This window comes from Eumetopias jubatus, unplaced genomic scaffold (assembly GCF_037043125.1).
Source record: "Eumetopias jubatus isolate StellerSeaLion01/CBP00866 unplaced genomic scaffold, mEumJub1_p1.0 scaffold_15, whole genome shotgun sequence".
NCBI classification, from domain to species: domain Eukaryota; kingdom Metazoa; phylum Chordata; class Mammalia; order Carnivora; family Otariidae; genus Eumetopias; species Eumetopias jubatus.
The window spans coordinates 95,076,871-95,100,525 of NW_028274821.1; the positions used below are offsets into that span (position 1 = coordinate 95,076,871).

General features: G+C 41.9%; 1 protein-coding gene across 6 annotated transcripts in view; it reads left to right on the top strand.

Annotated features, from left to right (window-relative positions):
* Positions 1-23,655, top strand: part of CACNA1B (calcium voltage-gated channel subunit alpha1 B) — a 181,394-nt gene that overhangs the window by 106,406 nt on the left and 51,333 nt on the right. For all 6 annotated transcript variants that reach the window (XM_088019210.1, XM_088019213.1, XM_088019211.1 and 3 more), the window contains 4 exons: positions 19,248-19,374; positions 21,832-21,961; positions 22,274-22,333; positions 23,406-23,512. In XM_088019210.1, coding sequence (XP_087875336.1) covers positions 19,248-19,374; positions 21,832-21,961; positions 22,274-22,333; positions 23,406-23,512 — 424 coding nt within the window. The remainder of the gene's footprint in view (positions 1-19,247; positions 19,375-21,831; positions 21,962-22,273; positions 22,334-23,405; positions 23,513-23,655) is intronic.

A 23,655-nucleotide genomic window follows, 5' to 3' on the forward strand; every position in this document is an offset into this window, starting at 1 on the left:
ATAAATAAATAAATCTTTAAAACTATAAATAAAGCACCAATACTGAAAAGTAAAAGCTATCATATTAGGATACAAAATGATTAATACATTGTTCCCTGATCACCACAGTTAAAATAGCTGTTAACAAGCAATTGCTTTGGATACCTCCTTTATTGAAGCTTATTGTAATTTTCAAAAAACATCCACACATGGGGCGCCTGGGTGGCTCAGTTGTTAACTGTCTGCCTTCGGCTCAGGTCATGGTCCCGGGGTCCTGGGATCGAGCCCTGCATCGGGCTCCCTGCTCAGCGGGAAGCCTGCTTCTCCCTCTCCCGCTCCCCCTGCCTGTGTTCTCTCTCTCGCTGTCTCTCTCTGTCAAATAAATAAATAAAATCTTAAAAAAAAACCCACACATAATTCTAATAGTCAACCAACTGAACTTGAAATCTTGGCTGAGAGTTTTTCCCTACATTTTTTTTTTGGCTAAAAATAAGATATTGAGGGGCGCCTGGGTAGCTCAGTCAGTTAAGCAGCAGACTCTTGATTTCTGTTCAGGTCAAGATCTCAGAGTCCTGGGATTGAGCCCTCGGTCTGGCTCTGCATTCAGTGGGGAGTCCGCTTCCACTCCCTCTGCCCCTCCTCCCCAGCTCTGTCTCTTTCTCTCTCAAATAAATAAATCTTTTAAAAAAAATGTTATTTTGGGCTTGGGGGAATATACAAAATGTTATATTGTAATGCAAGATACATGTTTTCCTGAAGTGAGGGTATTATAAAATTGAGGGGCACTTTATGGGGAAAATTTACCCGAGGTGGTCTATATGACATACCTCTTACTGATTCACAAAAAGAATTAGAACAATTTCTTTTCCTTTTCTGGGATAGTTTAGCATTAGGATTGCTTGTTCTTTTAAAGATTTGGTTAGAATTCCCTTGTGAAATCATCTGACTCTGGTTTCATTGTGAAGGACAATTCTTTGATAATATCTCTATTCTGTATGGGTATTGTCTGTTTAACTTCTTATCTCCTGAGATCTGTTTGGTAAATTACAATTTCTTTAGACATGATCATTTGATCTAGGTTTTCCAATTTATCTATATATAGTTATGCAAAGAAGTGGCTTAAGTTTTTTAAAAAATTTCCTGTTTTTCCCCCCTTGTCATTTTTTTATCCTGTGTATTTTATGTTTTCCTCTTTTTCTCCTTGATTAGATTAGTGATTTATATATTCTGTAGGTTTTCATAAAAAGAACCAGCATTTTATTTTATTTATTAGTTCTACTGTGGTTTTGATTTTTAACCTGTTACTTTCCAGTTTTATCTTTATTTCCCTCTTGCCTTTTTGTTTTACTTCGTTGTTCCTTTGCTAGCTTCCTGAGTTAGAGACTTCGTTTACTTATTTTATTCTTTAATTTTTGTTACATGATTACTTAAGTTTATGAATTTTCCTCTTATTACTAATTTAATTGTATGCTATAGATTCTGACATTTGGTGTCTTCATTTTCATCAGATTTTAAAGAAATTATGTAATTTTGGTTTGTATTTCCCCCAGGTGTTTGTAGGTTCCTTGGGATTTTCTGCGTAAAGAATCAAGTCATCTGCTAATGAACAGTTTATTTTTCACTTTCTGTTGTGTCTTTTATTTCCTTTCCCCCCGTGTTGCACTGCCAGCTTCCAGAACCGTGTTGAACAGTGGTGACCTTCTCTTAGTCTTGTCTTGTGGGAGGAGGGAACAGGTAGTCTTTCAATGTGAAGGATGACGTTAACTGTAGTTTTTAGCTTTTTGAGGTTTTTTTTTTCTGGGGGGGGGTGTTGGTTGATGTTCTTTATCAAGTTGAGGAAGTTCCCCTCTATTCCTTTTTCTTCTGAGAGTTTTTACCTTAAATCAGTGTTAAATTTTGTCAAATGATTTTCTGCATCAATTGATGGGATCATGTAGTTTCTCTTTTACAATATGGCAGGTTATATTGATTGGTCTTCAAATATTAAGTCAGCCTTGTATCCCTGGGATAAGCTCTGCTGGTCATTGTGTACAGTTATTTCTATATGTTGCTGATTCGTGTTTGTTAATATTTTGTTAAGGAGTTTTGCCTCTGTATTCATAAGGGATAATGGTACTTTTCTTTCTTTCCTTTTTATTTTTTTGTGCTGTCTTTGGTTTTGGTATCACAATGGTACTAAATTCATAAATTGAATTGGGGACAGTGTTTCTTCTTCTGTTTTTTGGAGGTGAGTGTGTGGAATTGGTGTTAATTGTCCTTTAGACGTTTGATAGAATTTGCCAATGAAACATATCCTTTTGGAATTAAAAAATAGTCCTCAATGGTGACAAGGCTATGTTATCTATTTCATATTGGGTAAGTTGTAGTAGTTTGTGCTTTTGAAAGAATTGGTTAATTTCATTTAATTTGTCAAATGTGTGTGTAGTTGTTTGTAGTATTTCTTTATTATCCTTTTAAGGTCTTTGTGATCTGTAGCGACAGCCCCTGTCTCAATCCTGAAATTGGTGATTTGTGCCTTCTCTCTCTCATTCTCTCTCTCTCTCTCTCCTTTTTTTTTTTTTGTGAGTCTTGCTAGAAGTTTGTTAATCTCACTCATCTTTTCAAAGAATCAGATTCTTTTTCATTGATTTTTTTCTATTGTTTTTCTATTTACAATTGCATTTTATTTCTGCTCTATTATTTTCTTCTTTCTGTTGCTTTGGGTTTATTTCGCCCTTTTTTAGTTTCTTGAGGTGGGAGCTTAAATTATTGATTTGAGTCTTTTCCTCTTTTGTAATGTAAACATTTAGTGCTATAAATTTTCTTTTTAGTACTGCTTTATCTGTGTCCTGCAGATTTTTATATATTTTCATTTTCATTCAGTTCCACTTAAAAAATTTACCTTGAGACTTCCTCTTTGATTCATGGATGATTTAGAAGTGTGTGGTTTAGTTTCCAAGTGTTTGGAGATTTTCCTAATATCTGTCTGTTACTGACTTCTAGTTTGATTATTTTGTGGTCAGTTAACATACTTTGCATGATTTTAATTCTTTTAAATTTGTTAAGGCTTGTTTCATGGACCAGGATATGGCATATCTTGGTATATGTTCTATGGGTGCTTGAAAAAAAGGTATGCAGCTGTTGCTGGGGGTCAGGCCTTCTATAGGTGTCAATTAGATCCTGTTGGTGGATGGTGTTGAGTTCTGTGCACTTGGCTGATTTTCTGTCTAGATCTGTCAGTTGCTGGGAAAGGGGTGTTCAAGTCTTCAACTATAAATGTGGATTTGTCTGTGTCTTCTTTTAGTTCTATACCGTTTTGCTTCCAATATTTTGCATCACTGTTGTTGATTACGTACACATTTAGAATTGCTGTCCTCTTGAAAGGTTGACTCTTTTATCATTGTGTATTGTGTCTTTCTGTACCTGATAATTTTCTTTGCTCTGATGTCTACTTTATTTGATATGAATATACCTACTCCTACTTTATTTTGATTAATATTTGTATGGTGTATCTTTTTCACCTTTTTACTTTCAAACTAGCTATATGGTTATATTTTAAGTTAGTTTCTTATGGACAGCATATGAGTGGGTCATGTTTTTAATCCACTTTTTCAGTTCTGTTTTTTATTTGGCATATTCAGACCATTTACATTTGATGTAATTGTATATGTTATAACAAGTCCGCTGTTTAATTTTTGTTTATTCTTTCTGTTTTTGATTTCTCTAGTTTCTTTTTTTTTGCCCTTCTGTGGGTTACTTGTATATATTTTAGAATTTCACTTTGATTTATCTGTAGTACTTCTGAGTGAATCTCTTTGTGTTGTTTTTTGAATGGTTGCTCTAGGTATTACATTATACATTATAACTTATCACAGTCTACTGGGGTTGTTATTTTCCCATTATAAGTGAAATATAGTAGGTTTATCTCTCTTTTTCCTTCCTATGTATAAATGTCATAATCATTTCCTCCACATACATTTAGAACCACATCAGTGTGTGTTATAATTTTTGCTTCAATGTCAAACATAATGTAGAAAACTCAAGAGGAGAAGGAAAGTGTTTTGTATTTATCCATGCTTTTACTTCTTCTATTGTTCTTTCTTCTTTCCTGATATTTCAATATTTCTTCCTTCATAATTTACTCTCTGTTTGGAGGGGCTTCCTTAGTATTTCTTTTAGGGCAGGTCTGCAGGTGACAAGTTCTCTAAGTTTTCCTTCCTCTGAGGGTGTCTGGATTTTCCCTTCATTCCTGAAGGATGTTGTCACTGGGTGTGAATTCTGGGTTGACAGTTCTTTTTTTTTCAGCACTTGAAAAAAACGTGTGCCTCTTCCTTCTGACCTCCATGGTTTCTGATGAGAAATCCACTGTCATTCGAATTGTTTTCTTCCTATAGGTAAGCTGTTGTTTCTCTCTCGCTGCTTTCAAGATTTTTTTCTTTGTCTTTATATTTCAGAAGTTTGATTATGCTGTATTTTGGCATGGGTTTCTTTAGATTTATTGTGTTTGGGATTTGCTCGGCTTCTTGAATTTGTAGGTTTGTGTCTTTTTGCCAAATTTGGAAGTTTTTTCATCCATTCTGTCTTCGAGCACCTCTTCAGTTCCGCCCTCTTTCTCCTTCCAGGCTCTGGAAGCCTGGGGGCTCTTTTGTCCCAGTCCCGGGGCCTGAAGCTCCGCTCCCTTTTTTCCGTCTGTTTTCTCTCTGTTGTTCCGACCGGGTAATTTCTAGTGTTCTGTCTTCTAGTTCACTGATTCTTTCCTCTGTGCCTTCCATTCTGCTGTTGAGCCCATCTATTGAGTTTTTCATTTCAGTTATTGTATTTTTCAGTTCTAAAATTTATATTTAATTCTTTATATCTTCTATGTATTTGCTATAATTTTCTATTTCTTTGCTGAGTTTTTCTATTTTTTCATTTGTTTCAGGTGTGTTTTTAATTGTCTGCTGAAGCATTTTTATGATGGGTGCTTTAAAATTATTTTCAGATAATTCTAACATCTGTATCGTCTTGGTGTCTATTGATTGTCTTTTCAAATTAACATTTTCCTGGTCCTTGGTGTGACAAGTGATTTTTTATTGAACTCTAGATATTTTAATATTATATTCTAAACCTCTGAGTTTTGCTGAAGTCTTCTGTTTTAGCAGGCCTACTGTGATACCCCTCCAGTAGGGGGGAGGGTGGGTGAGCTGCCTCATTACTGACAGATGGAGGTGAAAGCGCATGTTTCTCATTTGATTTTCATTGACACCCACACCCAGTGGGGCAGGCTCCTGGTTCCTGCTGGGCTCCATGATACCACCCTATCTGAGAGAGGTGGGAGTGCCTTGTTGCTGCTCCCCACATGACCTCCATTGACACGGGGCTGGGGGGTAGATTTCATTGCCTCTGGGTGGTGGTAAAGTCCTGGCTTTCTACTATGATTCACTCTGGCAAGTAAAAGGAAGAGATGCCTAATTATTTCTGTGTAGAAATTGCAGTTCAGACTACCCATGTGATCTTTACTGATATCACATGGATTGGGGGGTCCTGTTCTCACAGGGCGAGGATGAAAGTCTATGCTCCCTACTTGGCCCTCTCTGATTCCACACTGGCAGGGGCTTTGGGGTACCTCATTACAGGCTAGTGAGGATAGAAGTCTGCACTTTCGACTTGGTCTCTGCCCATCTGAGCCAGGGTAGAGTTGCAGTTTTTTCTGGGGTGTTTGCCTGTAGTAGAGTGGTTACTGTCTATATAATATATAGACATATAATCTATAAGTTTCTTGTCTTGCTAGGCTGCATCTTTCCTGGTCTTGTCATTAGGGAGAGCTGGCTTTTTGGGGGGCTTTTAAAAATATGTGCCTGCTGAGATTTCTGGGTTGCTGGCTCCTCCTGCACCAAGGTTAGATGAGGCATAGAAGAAAACCCAGAAAAGAAAAACTTATTGCTGTGTTGTTCCTCAGGCCCCAAGGTCCCTAACTGATCTGGATTCTCTCCACCTTTCAGAATCTTCTTACGTTTGCCTTATACAGGATGCCTAGGGGGTTTCTGTTGTGCTTAGTGGGATGGATCTTTCTAAGAGCTCAAGTCTTGAGTTAATTTTTACATATGGCATGAGGTTAGGGTAGAAGATTTTCTTAATCCCCACCTCCCTCCCCCCCTGCATGGACATGCATTTGTTCTGCTGCCACTTGCTGAAAAGATTATCCTTTTTTTCATAGAATTTCTTTGGCATTTTTATCAAAAATCAATTGACAGGTGCTATTTCCTTTCAGGAAAAAATTCTGGGATTGTAGTCTTAAATGTTAGTTCTGTTACGTTGTTTTACTTTTGTTTTTCAGATGTTCCAGTTGTACAGATGTTGATCTACTTTGTCTTCTATAGATCACTTTCTCTCTGATTCTTTTGAAAATTCATTCCCTCTTTCATACTTTTCCTCATGGCTTATTTGACCCCTGTTTTCTTTTCTTCTTGCTATAATTTCAGTCATGTCTGTTTTCCCTTGGACTCCTTGTGGTTTCTGAGGCAGTCTTGTCTTTCTCTTTAACTTCATTTTTCAGGGGATTTCTTTTTCAGTGTCTCTCCTGAGTTTGGTCAACTCTCATCTCTCATCTCCTGGTTTTCCATACATTTTTATTTTGAGCTTTTAATCTTACTTGTGGTTTTTCTTATTAGCAGTTGCTGGTTTAATTATATTTGATTCATGTTAGAAATTTGTGTTGTAGTTTGCTTTTCCTCTGCTTTGCAGTTGTTTTTTTGTGGAGTATTTTTATTAGCTGAAACGTTTCATCCTTACTTTCTGTTTTCTTTTGGTAGGAGCTTTGTAGGAATGTGGGGTTCCATTTTCTGATAATGAGGGAGTGTGTTGAATTTTCCTAGACCAGTAATTACATGTGATTTTGTGGCGAAGAGGGAGGGGCTCGGGTGGCTTCTTGCTCTCTGGTTCAAGAGCACCCTCTTCTGTCAGTTCCATGAAATGCAGTCTCTTTATTCAGTGGTACCTTGTTGGGCCTGCTGTCCAGTTCTAGTTCAGTGGTGACACCCCATCTCTGGAGGATCCTGGGCCGCAGCCACTTGTTTCTTTCTTTCCCTTCATCACCAGGCAACTGAAGTGTGCTGCTCCCTTCCAAGTATGCCTTTTGCCTCCAGAATCAGTGTCTTTCCGAGGCTGCTGTTGTCAGTCCCGCATACTTCCTGGGAGTCACCAATAGCAGGGCTCTGATTTCAGTATTCTTCTGCTTAGGGTGGGGCCCCCTCTTCCACGGATGAATACCTGTTGATGGTGTGTCCGTGTCCCACCGTCACCTTGACCCTGCTGTCCTTTCCCTCCTCCACACAATCCCTGCTTGATGCCTGAGCGTGCAGGCTTCAGGGTTCATTTCCTCACTTACATGTAAGTTCAACCTTGTGCTTCTTATTTCCCATATGGTGTAGGTGTGGACTGCGGATTATTTTATTACCTTTCCTTGCTGGCTGTGTAGTTTATAGAGGATACAGGGAGAACTTGAGTAGAGGTAACTGCCATTATCTGTGGGATAGCCTCTTATCTTTTTAGTTTCTGCTGGATTTGTAGTTGTGGTCACTGCAACATTTCTAATTTCCTTCCTTCTTTCCTTCCCTTGGTAACCCCTTTTTCCCCTAAATGTTTGTCAAGTTAAATAGGTTATCAATTTTTGGTAGTCTCAATTTTTGGCTTTCTTGATCTTCTCCATTGTGTCTTTGTTTTCTGTTTTATTTCTGTTCTTATTTATTATTTTTTCTTCCACTTTCTATGTCTTCATCATAATATTCTATTTCCCAGTTATTAGGTGGATACTCAGCTCCTGGTATTTAAGCTCCTCTACTTTGCTAATGTGTTTAAGTCTTTACCCTTTACTCTAAGAAGGGTTTTAGTTGTCTTACAAGTTTTCAGACACATAGTTTTCATACTTCTAAATCTTTTTCCAGGTTTCATTATGATTTCTTATTTGATCCATGACTTATTTATAAGTGTAGTTTTGAATTTCCACATGGCAGAAGTTTCTTTATGTGTTTTTTTTTTTTTTTTGCTGTTGATATCATTATACGTCCTAATATTTCATCAATTCTTGTATTTTGGATCATCCATTTGGCTTCCCCCCACCCTTGTGTTTGAACAACATCTTTTCTGATTTCTTTTAGTGGGGTTTGATAGTGGAAAATTTTCTCAATTTGCTTGAAAAATCTTTATTTTACCTTTGTTAGTAAAAAGTAGTTTTGTTTTATATGGAATTCTAGTTTGTTAATTATTTTCTGTCCATAGTGCAACCATTCCACTGTCTTTCTGCCTCCTGCCATTCTTGTGGAGAAACCAGCCGTTAGTCTAAATTACTCTTCTGTGTGGCTCTGTCTTCTCTCCAGGCTGTTTAAAGGAAAACTTTTTTACTGTGGAAAATTGAAGCATTGAAAGTAGAGACACAAGTATAATGAATCCTCATATTCTGTCACCTACTCTTAAGCAGTTATCCACATTTTGATAATCTTCACTTTGAATCTTCTCCTTTTTTTTCCCCTATGCTTTTTGTATATTGTTTTAGGTATAACTGTGTCTGTAAGCATCTCTAAAAATTAAGGATGTAACAGCCACAAAGTGTTGTTATACACAGCAATATTGATAATAATTAATAATATTATTTAATATCTATCCCAAGTTTAAATTTTGCCAGTTATCTAAAAAATAACTTTTTACAATTGATTTGTTAGTATCAGGATCAAAACAAGGTTTACTCATCTGCTGTTGCTTGATCTGTGTCTCTTTTACTCTATAACAATATCTCCCCTCTTATTTTATGCATACCATTTTTTGTTGAAGAAACTATGTCATTTGTTCTGGAGGATTTCCCACGTTCTGCATTTGATTGATTGCATCATGGTGTCATTTAGTACATTCCTCTATCCTCAGTATCTCCTATTAAATGGAAATTAGATCTAAGGCAGATCTTCTGAACCTTGTTTTGTTGGTGGTGGCAGTCCTGTGGGTTTTAGGGTGTTCAGCAGCATCTCTGGCCTTCATCCTCCAGATGCCAGCAGCACCCTCTGATTGGGACAACTAGAACATGTCTCCAGAGGTTACCAAATGTCCCTGGGAGGCAAAGTTGCCCTTGTTTGTAAACTACAGATCTAGCGCCTTGATTGTAATCAAATTAACCTCTTTTGGGGAAGCTTCATAGGTGGTCTATAGTTCTGTTGCCTTACAGCAGGAGATACATAGTATCTAGTGTCATAGTGTTTTCCTTCTGGTTATTGTTACAGTGGTTTCTCTACCAGGCTTTTCCCTAAAGGTCTTAGTAGACACTGATGTTTGTTACCCAGGTCTGTTATTTCATTATGTGTCACCCAATGGTGAATTTATGATTCTGTCATTCTTTATGCATTTATTATTTTAACCTTTTCTGTAAGGAAGAACTTACCTCATCAACTATTTGGAATATAGTTTGTATTTGTATTAAGCAAGATACATGCTTAATTCTGTCCCTTTATGTATGGATATTTATTTATTTATATATTTTTAAAGATATTATTTATTTGAGGTGGCGGGCTTGAACTCACGACCCTAAGATCAAGACCTGAGCTGAGATCAAAAGTCAGATGCTTGGGGCGCCTGGGTGACTCAGTCGTTAAGCATCTGCCTTCGGCTCTGGTCACGATCCAGGGTCCTGGGATCGAGCCCCGCATCGGGCTCCCTGCTCAGCGGGAAGCCTGCTTCTCCCTCTCCCTCTCCGCCTGCTTGTGTTCCCTCTCTCACTGTGTCTCTCTCTGTCAAATAAATAAAATCTTAAAAAAAAAAAGTCAGATGCTTAACCAACTGAGCCACCCAGGCGCCCCAAGCTTCCAACTTATTTAAATTCCAGTAGAATTAGTGTACAGTGTTATATTAGCTTCAGGTATGCAATACAGTGATTCAACAATTCTGTGCATTACTCAGTGCTCATCATGGTAAGTGTCCTCTTAATTCCCTCACCTGTTTCACCCATCCCCAACCCCCACCTCCCCTGTGGTAACCACCAGTTTTTTCTTTGTAGTGAAGAGTCTGTTTGTCTCTTTTTTTCTTTGCTTGTTTTTTTTTGTTGTTGTTGTTTATTCAGTTCCACATATGGGTGAAATCCTGTGTTATTTGTTTTCCTCTGACTTACTTCACTTATATTATACTCTCTAGATCCATCTCTGGTGTTTAAATGGCAAGATTTCATTGTTTTATGGCTGAGTAATATTCCATTGTGATTCCATATATCACACCCTCTTTATTCATTCATCTACTGATAGACACTTGGGCTGCTTCCATAGTTTGGCTGTTGTAAATAATGCTGCTGTAAACATAGGGGTGCCTGTATCTTTTTTTTTTTTTTAAGACTTTTTATTTGAGAGAGAGAGAGCATGCGTGTGGTGGTGAGGAGGGGCAGAGGGAGAGAGAGAATCTCAAGCAGACTCCCTGCTGAGCGTGGAGCCTGATGCAGGGCTCGATCTCACCACCCTGAGATCATGACCTGAGTCGAAATCAAGAGTTGGACACTTACCTGAGTAAGCCACCCAGGCGCCCTTGCATGTATCTTTTTGAGTTAGTGTTTTTGTATTCTTTAGTAAATACCTAGTAGTGCAATGGCTGGATCACATGGTAATTCTATTTTTAACTTTTTAATTAATCTCCATACTGGTTCCACAGTGGCTGCACCAGTTTGCATTCATCCGACAGTGCACGTGTGTTCCTTTCTCTCTACGTCCTGTCAACGCTTGTTTGTGTGTTTTTGATTTTAGCCGTTCTGGCAGGTGTGAGGTAATATCTCATCATGGTTTTGATTTCCATTTCCCTGATGATTAGTGATGTTGAGCATCTTTTCGTGTGTCCATTGGCCATCTATATGTCTTCTTTGGGAAAATGTTCATGTCTTCTGCCCATTTTTTAATTGGATTATTTGGGTTTTTTTGGTGTTGACTTGTATAAGTTCTTTATATATTTTGGATACTAACCCTTTATCGGATATGTCATTTGCAAATATCTTTTCCCATTCAGTAGGTTGTCCTTTTTTGTTTTGTTGAATGTTTCCTTCACTGTTCAGAAGCTTTTTACTGTGATGAAGTCCCAATAGTTTAATATTGCTTTTGTTTCCCTTGCCTCAGGAGACTTACCTAGAAAAATGTTGCTATAGCCAATATCAGAGAAATTACTGCCTTTTCTCTCTTTTAGGATTTTTATGGTTTCAGGCCTCACATGTAGGTCTTTTAATCCACTTTGAGTTTATTTTTGTGTATGGTGTAAGACAATGGTCCAGGTTCCTTCTTTTGCATGTAGCGGTCCAATTTGCCCAATACCATTTTTTTAAATTTTTTATTTATTTTGAGAGAGAGAGAGCAGGAGAGAGAGCAAGCAGGGGGGAGGAGTAGAGGGAGAAGGAGAAGTGGGCTCCACACTGAGCAGGAATCCCAACATGGGGCTCAATCCCAGGACCCCAGGATCATGACCTGACCCAAAGGCCGACACCCCAACACCATTTGTCAAAGAGAATTTTTTCCATTGCATTGCCTCCTTTGTCATAGATTAATTGACCATATAAACATGGGTTTATTTTTGGGTTTTCTGTTTTGTTCTTTTAATCCGTGTGTCTGTTTTTGTGCCAATACCATACTATTTTGATTACTACAGCTTTGTAGTATATCTTGAAATCTGGGATTGTAATACCTCCAGTTTTGTCCTTCTTTTTCAAGGTTGCTTTGGCTATTCAGGACTTTTTTAGTTCCATACAAATTTTAGGATTATTTGTTCTAATTCTGTGAGAAATGCTGTTTGTATTTTGATAGAGATTGCATTAAATCTGTAGATTGCTTTGGGTAATATGGACATTTTAGCAGTATTTGTTCTTCCAATCCATGAGCATGGAATATCCCTCCATTTATTTATGTCATCTTAGATTCCTTTCATTAGTGTTTTATAGTTTTCAGAGTACAGGTCTCTCCTCTTTGGTTAAGTTTATTTTATTACTTTTGGTGCAATTGTAAATGAGATTAGTTTCTTAATTTCTCTTTCTGATATTTCATTAGTACTGTATAGAAATGCAACAGATTTCTGTATGTGGATTTTGTATCCTGCAACTTTACTGAATTCATTTATCAGTTCTAATAGTTTTTCGGTGGAGTCTTTGGGGTTTTCTCTTTAGGGTATCATGTCATCTGCAAATAGTGAAAGTTTTACTCCTCCATTACCAATTTGGATGCCTTTTATTTCTTTTTCTTGTCTGATTGCTGTGGCTAGGACTTCCAGTACTGTGTTGAATAAAAGTGGTAAGAGTGGACATCTTGTCTTGTTCCTGATCTTAGGGGAATAGCTCTCAGCTTTCCCCATTGAATATGATGTTAGCTGTGGGTTTTTCATACAAGGCCTTTATTATGTTGAGGTATGTTCCCTTTAAAACCTACTTTGTTGAGGGATGGACAACATGAATGGATGTTGTACTTTTTTTGTTTTTTAAAGAGAAGAATATATCATGTATTCTTTTGGCATTTGTCATTCAAATGTAAGATTGTAGGATTTTTATCTTCTTTGATTTTGTATTTATATCTCTTTCCCCTTGTACTAAACAGTTTATCTTTTTGGGTTTTTTTTTTTTTTTTAGGGCAGTTTTGGGTTCACAGTAAAATTAAGCAGAAAGTATAGATTTGCTGTATACTCACTGCCAGTGCACATGTACAACCTCCCTTGCTATAAGCAACCCCCCCACTAAAGTGATACATTTGTTACAGTCAGTGAGCCTACACCCAAAGTTCATAGATTATATTGGAGTTCACTCTTGGTGTTTTATGTTGTAAGGGTTTGGACAAATATAATAATGACATACATCTACCTTTATAGTATCATAGAGAGTAGTTTCACTGCCCTAAAATTCCTTTTTTTGTCTTTGTTATGTTGCTTGTTCTGTTTTTTAAATGATACTGTTTAAAAAATTCTATTTTTAAGTATGCTGGCTTTGTTTCCAGCCAGAGTTGCCAAGTAAACTTTCTTGTTACCCTAAATAATTTCTCTGTAGATTATTTTGTTTTCTATGTAGACACAGTTATACTGCCTATAAATACATAATTTTTGACCGATGAACTCTTTAAAGTCTGTTTTTCAATTTCCAAAGAAAAAATTTAAATCTTAATTAATCTTTTTGTTTCTGATTACTGCCTTAATTTCTAACTTAATTGCACTGTGGTTAGAGGACATGACCTGTATGATGGTTTCCTTTGAGATATATTTATAATTTTTTTATGGCTTGGCACATGGTCAACTTTTGTAAATGTTTCCACATGTGCTTAAGAGGAATATGTTTTTGGGGTACCTGAGTGGTGCAGTCAGTTAAGCTTCCAACTCTTCATTTCAGCTCAGGTTGTGATCTCAGGGGTGTGAGATCAAGCCCCATGTCAGATTCTGCACTTGGTGTGGAGTCTGCTTGAGATTCTCTCTCCCTCTCCATTTGCCCCTCTCACTCATGCTTTCTCTCTCTCTCAAATAAATAAATACATCTTTGAAAAAGAAAAGAGGAATATGTTTTCTCTAATTTGGGGAACACTGGCCTTTTAAAAAAATTTTATTATTTTTTTATTATGTTCAGTTAATCACTGGCCTTTTTATATTTGCTAAATCAAGTTTTTAATTGTATTGCTAAATATGCTGTATATTCACTAATATTTTGACTGATTGAGCCATTGATAATTGAGTGAGGTGCATTGAAATCTTTCTTTTTTTAGACTTGTCAGTTCTTCGAATAGTTTGAAATATGCAGCTCATTATAGAAAACAGTCTAACAGATGACCAAGTACTGTCGTATGTGTTTCTACAATAGTAGTTCCATGTTTCTGAACCTCTTTTGTGGGGATTTTTGTTTTATTTCTTCATTAAAAAACCCAAAACTTCTATAAAGATATACATTGCTTTCTGTATCTGGGGGTTTTTATATGTGTATGAACCCTTCCGTCTCACAAGGTCTGAGCCTCTTGTCCTCTGGTACTGACTCTCTGTCACTCTAATAATGATTTTTTCTTTTCTTTTAAGATTTTATTTATTTTTGACAGTGTACAAGTAGGGGAAGCAGCAGGTAGAGGGAGAGGGAGAAGCAGGCATCCTGCGGAGCAGGGAGTCCGATGCGGGACTCGATCCCAGGACCCCAGGATCATGACCTGAGCCGAAGGCAGACGCTCCACCATCTGAGCCACCCAGGCGCCCCTAATAATGATTTTTTCTTAAAGTGTATTTTTCTGATGTGGATAGAGAACTGAACTTCTTTAAAACACACACACACACACACACACACACACACACACACACACACACATTTGGCAGCTGTATCTTTTTCCATCTTTTGACTTGCAACCTTTATGTGACCTTATATTTTAGGCATGTGTCTTGGAAACTGCAGATAACTGTATGTTTTAAAAATCCAGCAACTCAAATAAATAAAAAGAAAAAAAAAGAATTGAATAGTTCTTTTTAGCTGAATAATCTATGTCAGCTAACAACCAGGTTGAGTGGACTTGTATTTATTGTATTAGTTTACTTGCACTTGCTTCATCTGTTTTATTTTACCTTTTTATTGCTTCATCCATTTTAGATTGTGACATTTGTTCCATTTTTCCTATGCTTTTTTCTTCTTTGCTTCCTTTTAGAAATAATGAATAATTGGTTGTTTATTTGCTTACGTATCACATTTTTCCCTCTACTAGTTTAAAAGCTACGAACTCTATTTCTGTTTTATTTTTTTTTAGTGGTTATCCTTGTAATGGCTATTGTGCATGCATAACAAAGCCTATAGTTATTTTTTACTCTAAATTCCCTTTTGAGCAAGGCTATAACCCTGTAGCCGCAGCTGCAATCATATTTCTCCCAACTTCCTTTGTAGGACAACATTTTAGTCCCTTTTCTAATCTTACAAAGTAGATATTATTATTGTTTTGACTTTATAGAGATCATGTTTATTTAGATTTATCAGTTTCTTGGCTTTCCTTTTTATATAGCATCTTAGATCTTTTTTTATATCATTTCTTTTTTCATTGAAGTATAATTAACATGCAGTATTATATTAGCTTCAGGTGTATAATATAGTGATTCAGCAATTCTTTTTTTTTTTTTAAAGATTTTTCTTTTTATTTATTTGAGAGGAAAGAGAGAGAGCCTGAGTGGGGGTGTGTAGAGGCAGAGGAAGAATGTGGGGCTTGATCCCAGGACCCTGAGATCATGACCTGAGCTGAAGGCAGACGCTTCACTCACTGAGCCACCCAGGTGGCCCTGATTCAGCACTTCTATACATCACTCAGTGCTCCTCATGATAAGTGGACTCTTGATCGCCTTCACCTATTTCACACATTCCCCCACCTACCTCCCCTTTGGCAACCAGCAGTTTTTTCTCTGTATATAAGTGTCTATTTTTTTGTTTGTCTCTTTTTAATTTGGTCAAATGTTTTGTTTCTTCGATTCCACATATGAATGAAATCATGTGGTATTTGTCTTTCTTGGATTTACTTATTTCACTTAGCATAATACTCTCTATATCCATTCATATTGTTGCGAATGGCAAGATTTCATTCTTTTTAATACTGAGTAATATTCTATTGTATATATATATATATACCACATCTTCTTTATCCATTCATCTATCATTGCATATTTGTGTTGCTTCCATATTTTGGCTATTGTAAATAATGCTGCAGTAAACATAGTGGTGCACGTATCTTTTTGATTAGTGTTTTCCTGTTCTTTGGGTAAATACTCAGTAGTGGGATCAGTGGATCATGTGGTAATTCTATTTTTCATTTTTTTGAGGAAACTCCATACTGTTTTCCAGAGTGGCTGCACCAGTTTGCATTCCCACCAACAGTGCAGGAGGGTTCCTTTCTCTCCACATCCTTCCCAACACTTATTATTTCTTGAGTTTCTGATCAGTATCATTTTCTGTCTTTCTTAACTACAGACATTCCTGCTACAACATGATATGTGCATTCCTGAAAATGCCATGCCCTGGAAATAATAGGCCTTATAGTAGGGTAAAGGGCAATGATTCCACATCTGTGCAACTCTGTAACTAGAACACTAACACAGATAGGAAAAACCCTAATCAAATTGAGTGCCAGCAGAGTTAAATCTCTGTTGGTATTGACACCTGGCATCGAGCCTTCAGCCTTGCCCTCTTCTTTGACACGACCTTCCTTAGGGGCGTTTTCTTCCAGTGGAGGCCAGCCTCCTCTTGCACATATGCAGCAGTGGGGGGCGGGGGGGATTAACTGGGGCTGATGGAGTGACTCACGTCTTCCCCGCACTTCACTCTGGGTTTTTGCCCCTCATTCGCAGAGACTTTGTCATTCCCAAACTCCAGTCTTTTTCTCTTCCTCCCTGTAAGAGTGTTGCTTTCTACTGGGTTCTGTTTCCTTGCACTGCAAATAGGTACATGGCCTTAGGGGAAAATCTGGGGGGAATATGGGGTCACCTCTGTGCTTCCCTTCCTCCAAGGTTTGTGGCTTCTTGGCTTCTGTCCAAGTTGATTTGTTCCCAAAGCCTTTAAACACTTACATTATATATTTTGTTCAGTTTTTATAGTTGTTTTCAGTGGGAGGATGAGTCCATTTTAAGTTTCTCTGTCACAGGTCATGGAAATGCTGGGTTAATTTTATAGACTTCTATTCGTTCATTTCTTTAAGATTAATTTTTTATTGATTTACATATTTATATTTAGTTACTTTATATTCTCCATCTAAATTTTTTTTTTTTAATTCTTGTATCTGAAGTCTGTGGGGGGTGTAAACCAATTACTTATTTCTGCTGTCTTTCATCCATGGTGACCTTGCTTCCTGGTCTGTTTGGGGATATTTTTTATTTTGAGTTCATATATGACTGACCTTAATCCACCATTTCTTGGCTGGGGTTTTGTGAGATAATGAAGCCCTATAGAAAATGAATTGATGGACTGCTTTTTCAGTTCTCTCAAGGGTGGCATATAGCTAGTGCCCTTCTGAATGTATAGGAGAGAAATTCTTTCTGTAGCATGGATGTCTGTAGGGCTGAAATTCTCTTCAAGTTGAGATGGGTTGCCCAATCTGTAGGACCAGATGAGGGATGCTTGTGTCATTACATTTGCTTTCTCAGAAGCCCAGGGCACTACCAGTCTGGGCTCACTTTAGCTCTCTTTGACAAGAGCAGTTTAGTATGAACCCTCACGTAGCTCCCTACCTTGTAGTGAGCCCAAGGCTCAGGACCCTTATCCCAGCCTTGGTAGATCATTTCCCCACGAGGTAGTGTCTCAGTTCTTCATCTAGAACAGAGAGGTGATGGCACAAGCTGGTGAGTGCTGTTACGAGGCATAAAGCGCTTGGACCATGTCCAGCATGTGGTTGTTTCTCGTGAATGTTTTCTTCATCCTTGCTCTGTATCTGGCCATTTTGCTGGATGGAGTGTCCTGTTTCATGATTTAATTTTTGTTACTGTCAGGTCTTTTGTTTGTTTGTTTTTTAGTAATCTGCTTTGAACAATGAACTTAGTGTGCTGCAGTTCCATTTTGATCCTCCCCTGTTTTTCTTGGTCTTCTTTGACTTCATTGATGACTTTTGTTGTTGCTGTAAATCTATTTCAGGAGGAGTATTTCCATCCAGTTTCTGGCATCTTTGTTCCACTTATTTTGAGCAGCAAAATTCTTCGAGTCCATATTGGTCCTGCCTTATTGTTATTGTGGAGGAGTCTGAAAAGAAAAACTGTGGTTTTAAAATAATAAACGTTTCTTAATTTAAAAATAATGCATGCTCATCATGGAAAATTTTTTCAAATGTTAAAAGTATAGTGAAGAGAATTAAAATTACTGTCAGCTGTTGAGAGATCACCACAATTATTGTTATTGTTTTGGTGTTATTTCTCTCCCCACATATATTATTGTTTTGGAGTTGAGCTCATCTGGGATGTACAAGTATGCAGCCTTTTTTTTTAACTTACAATATCATAAGCTTCTTTTGTCATTGAAACTATTTGTAGGCATTTTTAATATCTGTAGTATGGTGAATCATGTGAATATTGCATACTTAGTCTTTTTCCTATGATTGTACATTTTGTAATTTTTTTGTTATCGTAGAGGAACTTACAACAAACTCCTTTGTGAATACAGGTTACAGATTAAATCAATAAATAGAATTTTTTAGGACTTTATTGCCAAATTTCTCTCTGAGAAGATTATATAATGACACCATCAGCAGGGAGCTCCTGCTGTTGCTATGAGCTCTTCCACATGCACCCAGGGCTGCTTCTCGGGCTAGCGGTCCTCTCTGGGACTGGCGGCCACACAGGCTCTAGGGATAACCACCCTTGTTTCTGCTGCCTTTTAACATCCTCTTTGTGTTTATGTTTCTTGTAAGAAGTAAAAATGAGGTACAGTAGTAGGCATTGGCTCCAAGTCACTGCCCTGTGTTCCTGGGCATCCCTGAGGTCTTGGGAACTCTGTTAACCCACAAGAATGGAAACATACTTTGGGATAGTGAAAAATGAAAAGTCACTGTGAGAAAAACACTACGTACAGACACCAGAATCTACTTAACAAGAATAAGAATCTACCTAAGAGAATCTACTTAACAAGACATCTTAACCCTGGGTAGTTTGATTAGTGGGAAGGCAAAGGATGGGGGCTTAGGGACCCGGGAATGAGCAGTGAGGAACCGAGCAGGAGCCCATATGAGATGTGGGCTCTGCTGAAGTTCTCCCTGCGTCACCGCCCTGGCTCTGCAGACCTTTGCCAGGGTCCTGAAGGAGAGAATCCCGGGCAGGGTCTGCCTGGATTCCTAGGTTCAGAAGAGTGTCCAGGGCTGGCCCCTGCCCCTCCCTGCCCTGCTGTCCCACGATCCCTGCAGAAGCAGTGGGGCATTGGTGCCTTTTCTCGAGGAGGCACTGAGCCCTGAACCGGGGGTGGGGTGGGGCGGGAAGCCTGCTGGCCCTGGTCTCTGGGGCCGAGGGGCGAGGGGGACTTGGGTGTCAGTAGAACATCTAGACCAGCGGCCCCTAGTGGAGGCAGAGGCCCACAGCCAGCCGCACGGGGCCTGGTGCTGCCCCTGCCCTGACCCTTGTGCAGGGAGAGGTGAGGAAGGGCCTCCAGTGCTGGCTCAGTCCTCAGTGGTGATCTGTCCATGATTGGAGGGAGTCTCATGTGAAGCTGTGTTCTTAGCCACACGCCCTTCCCTGGCTGGGTCTCTGAAGGCCGGTGGGGTTGGGGCTGGGACTGTGTCTGTTTTTTGGGTAAGACCTGGGTGATGAGGGCTTCACATGCACCACACCTCTAACTTGGTGGCCCTGTGTCCTTGTAGGTGGTAATGTGGACCTGGAAGGCCAAGCTGAGGGGAAGAAGGAGGTGGAAGCTGATGATGTGATGAGGAGTGGCCCGCGACCCATCGTCCCATACAGCTCCATGTTTTGTTTAAGCCCCACCAACCTGTGAGTCTCCTTCGCCTGCGCATGCCATGTGCCTGTCCCATGTCTGTGGCCGTGGTCCATGTGCACGGTAGCAGCGTATGCTAGACGTGACCTGGCAGGCACTGATTCTGTGCACTTTACGTGTCCTGATCATCACAGCAATCTGCAAGCACTCCCTACAGATGAGGACACAGAGCCACGGGGAAGGTCCATGCCCTGTCCACAGACACACAGCCAGTCAGCCCTAGTGGTAGAGCTGGGGTTTGAACCCGGACAGTCAGCCCCAGAGCCACTACCCCCCACTGCAGTGACTGTTCATCACAGCACACACGCACCCAGTTTGTGGCCCTCATGTGTCCACCTTCCATCATGCCCACTGCCCACGCATGCATACCTCTGTGCACCATGTTCACTCACACATCTGCCCAGTTTTCTCCCCTCTGTTTATCCTGAAGTCACCAGCATTTCTCATCCACTCATCAGTCCATCTACTGCACTGGGTCACCCAGTACTTACATACTAGCAGCATTTTAGGTGCTGGGAATACAGAGTAAGGAGCAGAACAAACAAGGACCCCGTCCTCGATAAGCTTCTGTGCAAGTAGGAGAGACAGACAGCAAACCAGACAAATAAGTAGGGGGCCTAAGACATCACATGGTGGGAAGTACTAAGAGGAAGCACAAAGCTGCCGGGGGTGTGAATGTTAGGGTGGGAAGGTCAGGCTGGGCGTCAGTGGGAGATGAGATTGGTGAGGAAGGGGAGGGAGACCATCCCTGGCAGTGGCAACAGATAGAGGAAAGTGTGTGGATCAAGGCCACACACTTGGTAGAGCAGGAGGGCCAGAGGGCAGCAAGATCCGATGGAGTCAGGCTGTGCCCTGCGTCCCCACCTGCGTCCCCATCCCTCCAAGCCTGCAGTCTCTTTAGCCAGCCTCCACTCCCTCCCTCTCTTTACGCTTTCACTCAGCACACATTTCCTGGGAGCTGACTCTGCTCCGCTAGGGAGTGTGGCCCCTGCCTGTGAGCACTGGTGTGTGAAGGAGGGAGCAGAGAGGTTGTAGGCAGCTGGGAGTCAGTGGGGACACCGTCAGGCTGTACTTCAGCAGAGTCCTTGCACAGAGCTTAGTAGGTGGTCAAGGTTTTCAGGAAGAGATGGTCGAGATCTGATGATGGTGGTCATGTGGGGAGGTTTGGGAGTGAAATGCTTGGGAAGACATTTTGGAGAGAATCTAGGGAACTGGATAAATTAGATGTGGAAGGGGAAGGAGATGTCAGGGATGACACCCAGAGTTTCTGCATGACGGCTGGGGCCCCACTGAGCTGGGGGCAGGCGAGTGCAGATCCTGCAGAGCAGGGGCAGCTAGTGGATGTCTCATGGCCAGGTGGACTCACCTGACTAGGGGTAGAGCTGAGGGTGGATGGTCAGTCCTGAGATGCAGAAGGAAAGACGCAGAGACAGAGTGTCCTGGAGGAAGGAGGAGGGGTCTGTCTGTACAGAGGAAGGCGTGCCAGGAGCTATGGGGGGAAGGGGCCTGGGAAGGGTGGCTGGGAAGGGTAGCTCTGGTCTGCGTGGAGGCTGGAGTATGGCAGTGGTCATGGCGAAGGGGATAGCACAGTAGTCCCTTCAAGGCAGAGAGAGAGGCGGGTGGGTGTGGCTGGGAGGTGGAAGGTCCCTTCAGACCTAAGACCCTAAGAGTAGGGAAATGGTGGTGAGAGAGAGGGGCAGGTCGCAGAGGTGAGACACGGGTCTGTCCCTGCCGCGCCTGTGTGCTGGTTCTGTGGCTGCCCCTCCTTGTCACCTGGGACCAGCTTCACCGCCCCCCCCCCCGCCCCGAGCGTTCTTCCCAGGCCTCCTGGTCCCTGCTGCTGTGCTGTAGCATTTGTGAGCATCTGAGGGCCTCCTGTTGGTGTATGTCCACACTGTTTTCTGGTGCCCTGTCCACCACTGGGCCCCAGTGTCCGGCATGTGCCCGAACAGAACAGAAAAGTGGTCAGTAATGCTGCCTGGTGCTGCAGGGAGGCAGGTGACAGACACATGCAGCTCTGGGGACCCAGTCAAGCCGGGCCAGCACAGACCCAGAGAAGTTTCCTGAGCTCTCCAGAGAGGCCTGCTGTCCACAGGAGTGCTGGTGTTCAGCCTTGTCCTCTCTGAGCAGCCCTCCCGGAACCCCCTCCCCCCCACCAACAGGCTTTGTAAATCTGCAGAAGGCACCACTGTCCACACACACAGGAGGTGAATGCGTGGGCTGACCCCTGCTGTGGGTTTCTGCAGCCTTCCCACCCCTCTTCCTGGGACACCCGCTCAAGAATCTGAGGCACCATTGGTCACCTGGCCGCTGTCTCCCAACCACAGGGACACTCAGTAGAACTTGGTTCTGGTGTGACGCCTTCCGCAGGGAGAGGCCAGGCATGCACTCCGGTGAGGGGGACCAGCCCAGCTCATCGGTGGGCCTCGGGCGATCTGTGCTTTGCCCTGCAGGCTCCGCCGCTTCTGCCATTACATCGTGACCATGCGGTACTTTGAGATGGTCATTCTCGTGGTCATCGCCCTGAGCAGCATTGCCCTGGCTGCTGAGGATCCAGTGCGGACAGACTCGCCCAGGAACAACGTGAGCACGGCCCTCAGGTGGTGGAGGGACTGGGCCGTGCCAGGGTCCTGTCTGCTCTCTCTGGAGGTGTGGGGTGTGGGGATGAAGGTCTGCGGGCACCTCCTGGTCCAGCCCTGAGTTGCAGACGAAGAGCGGGCATGTGCCTGGGGCCAGAGCCGCTGCTGGGGCAGGGGTGGGGGGGCTTGGCTCACAGGCACACTTGCCAAGGAGTTGTCTGTTCAGAGGCCCGGAGGCAAAGCATGATGCTGCTGAGGTTGTCCAGGCTCAAGCTGTCGGCCCAGCCTTTGACAGTAACCTTCCTGTTGGTTCTAGGCTCTGAAGTACATGGACTACATTTTCACAGGCGTCTTCACCTTTGAGATGGTGATCAAGGTGAGATACGTGGTTGCCCTGGTGGCCCAGTGCTCTGCTCACCCTCCCTCATGACTGACACGGGCTGGGGCCTGTAGCCTCTGATGAGGGCATGTGGTGGGTGTGCCCTGGGTGTGTGCTCAGTGAGAGAATGCGTGCACGTGAGTGTGCTGATGTGTGTTGCAGAGGGCAGAGGCCAATTCACCAAAGATTCACCACAGTGTTACACCAGCTTTGGGAGAGCACCCCAGTGCCGTTCCTGTCTCCACCACCCCGCTAAGGGTTACCAAGGGTTACAGGCTTCCGGGAACATGCAAGTGTGGGCTCAGCCCACCCTCAGGATTGTCTCGTGATGTCAAGCTGGGAAGAGCGAGGGCCCCAGCACCCAAACATCATGGCAAGTGGGCGCTGAAGACTTTTGTTTCAAAGAGCTGTAGTGCTTCATGTTAGGTTACAGACTGACCATTTCATTGTGGTCGCTTCTGTCTCTGAGTGCTGACCGGCATTGCTCCTTTATCAGTGTCTGACAAGTGGCCGTGCGCGTGTGTGCACACACGTGTGCCATCTTTGACTACAGGGCAGCTTAGGATGTGCCTATGGCCTGTGACTTTCGTGTGTGTGTGTGCGTCTGTCTGTCACCTCTGCTTCTTCACTTCCTCTTGCAAACTCATGGGAGAGGCTTTTTTTTTTTGGTCATCCCATTTTATAGACATGGAAGCTGAAGCTTGGAGACATTAAGGTGCTTGCCAGAAATCACAGCTTTAGGGATGGCAGAGCCAGGTCTTCCTCCTGCTTTCAGAGAGCTGACCCTCTGAGGGTCTGGGCAGGGCGTGAGCTTCCTGGCATGGCGTATGCTTGCAGCCCAGCAAGGGGAGGGGCTTCTCCAGGGAATTTGGGAGCCCAGGCAAGATCTCAGCCAGTCATGACCGTGTAGGGATATTTGGATCAATGGCATTGAGGCTTGAAGGCCCACTGAGGCCCTCAGGGGACCTGATCTGAGCGGCATCCTTCCTCCCAACCCCATGAGTCTGGGGCCTGGCCCTGCTTTTCTTTCTGAAATAGTCAGCATCTAATATATGTTTCTCCCCTGAAGATGATTGATTTGGGACTGCTCCTGCACCCTGGGGCCTACTTCCGGGACCTATGGAATATTCTGGACTTCATCGTGGTCAGTGGGGCCCTGGTGGCATTTGCCTTCTCGTAAGTACCATGTCTGCTCTGGGTCTGACTGGGCTGCAGTCCCAGAGCTGTGGTGGGTGTGGGGGTAAGGGAAGGAGGGGGCCCCAGTGGCCTCCTTGGGCTGTCTACTTGGAGCTGGGCTGTGTGGGGTTGAGAGCATCTCA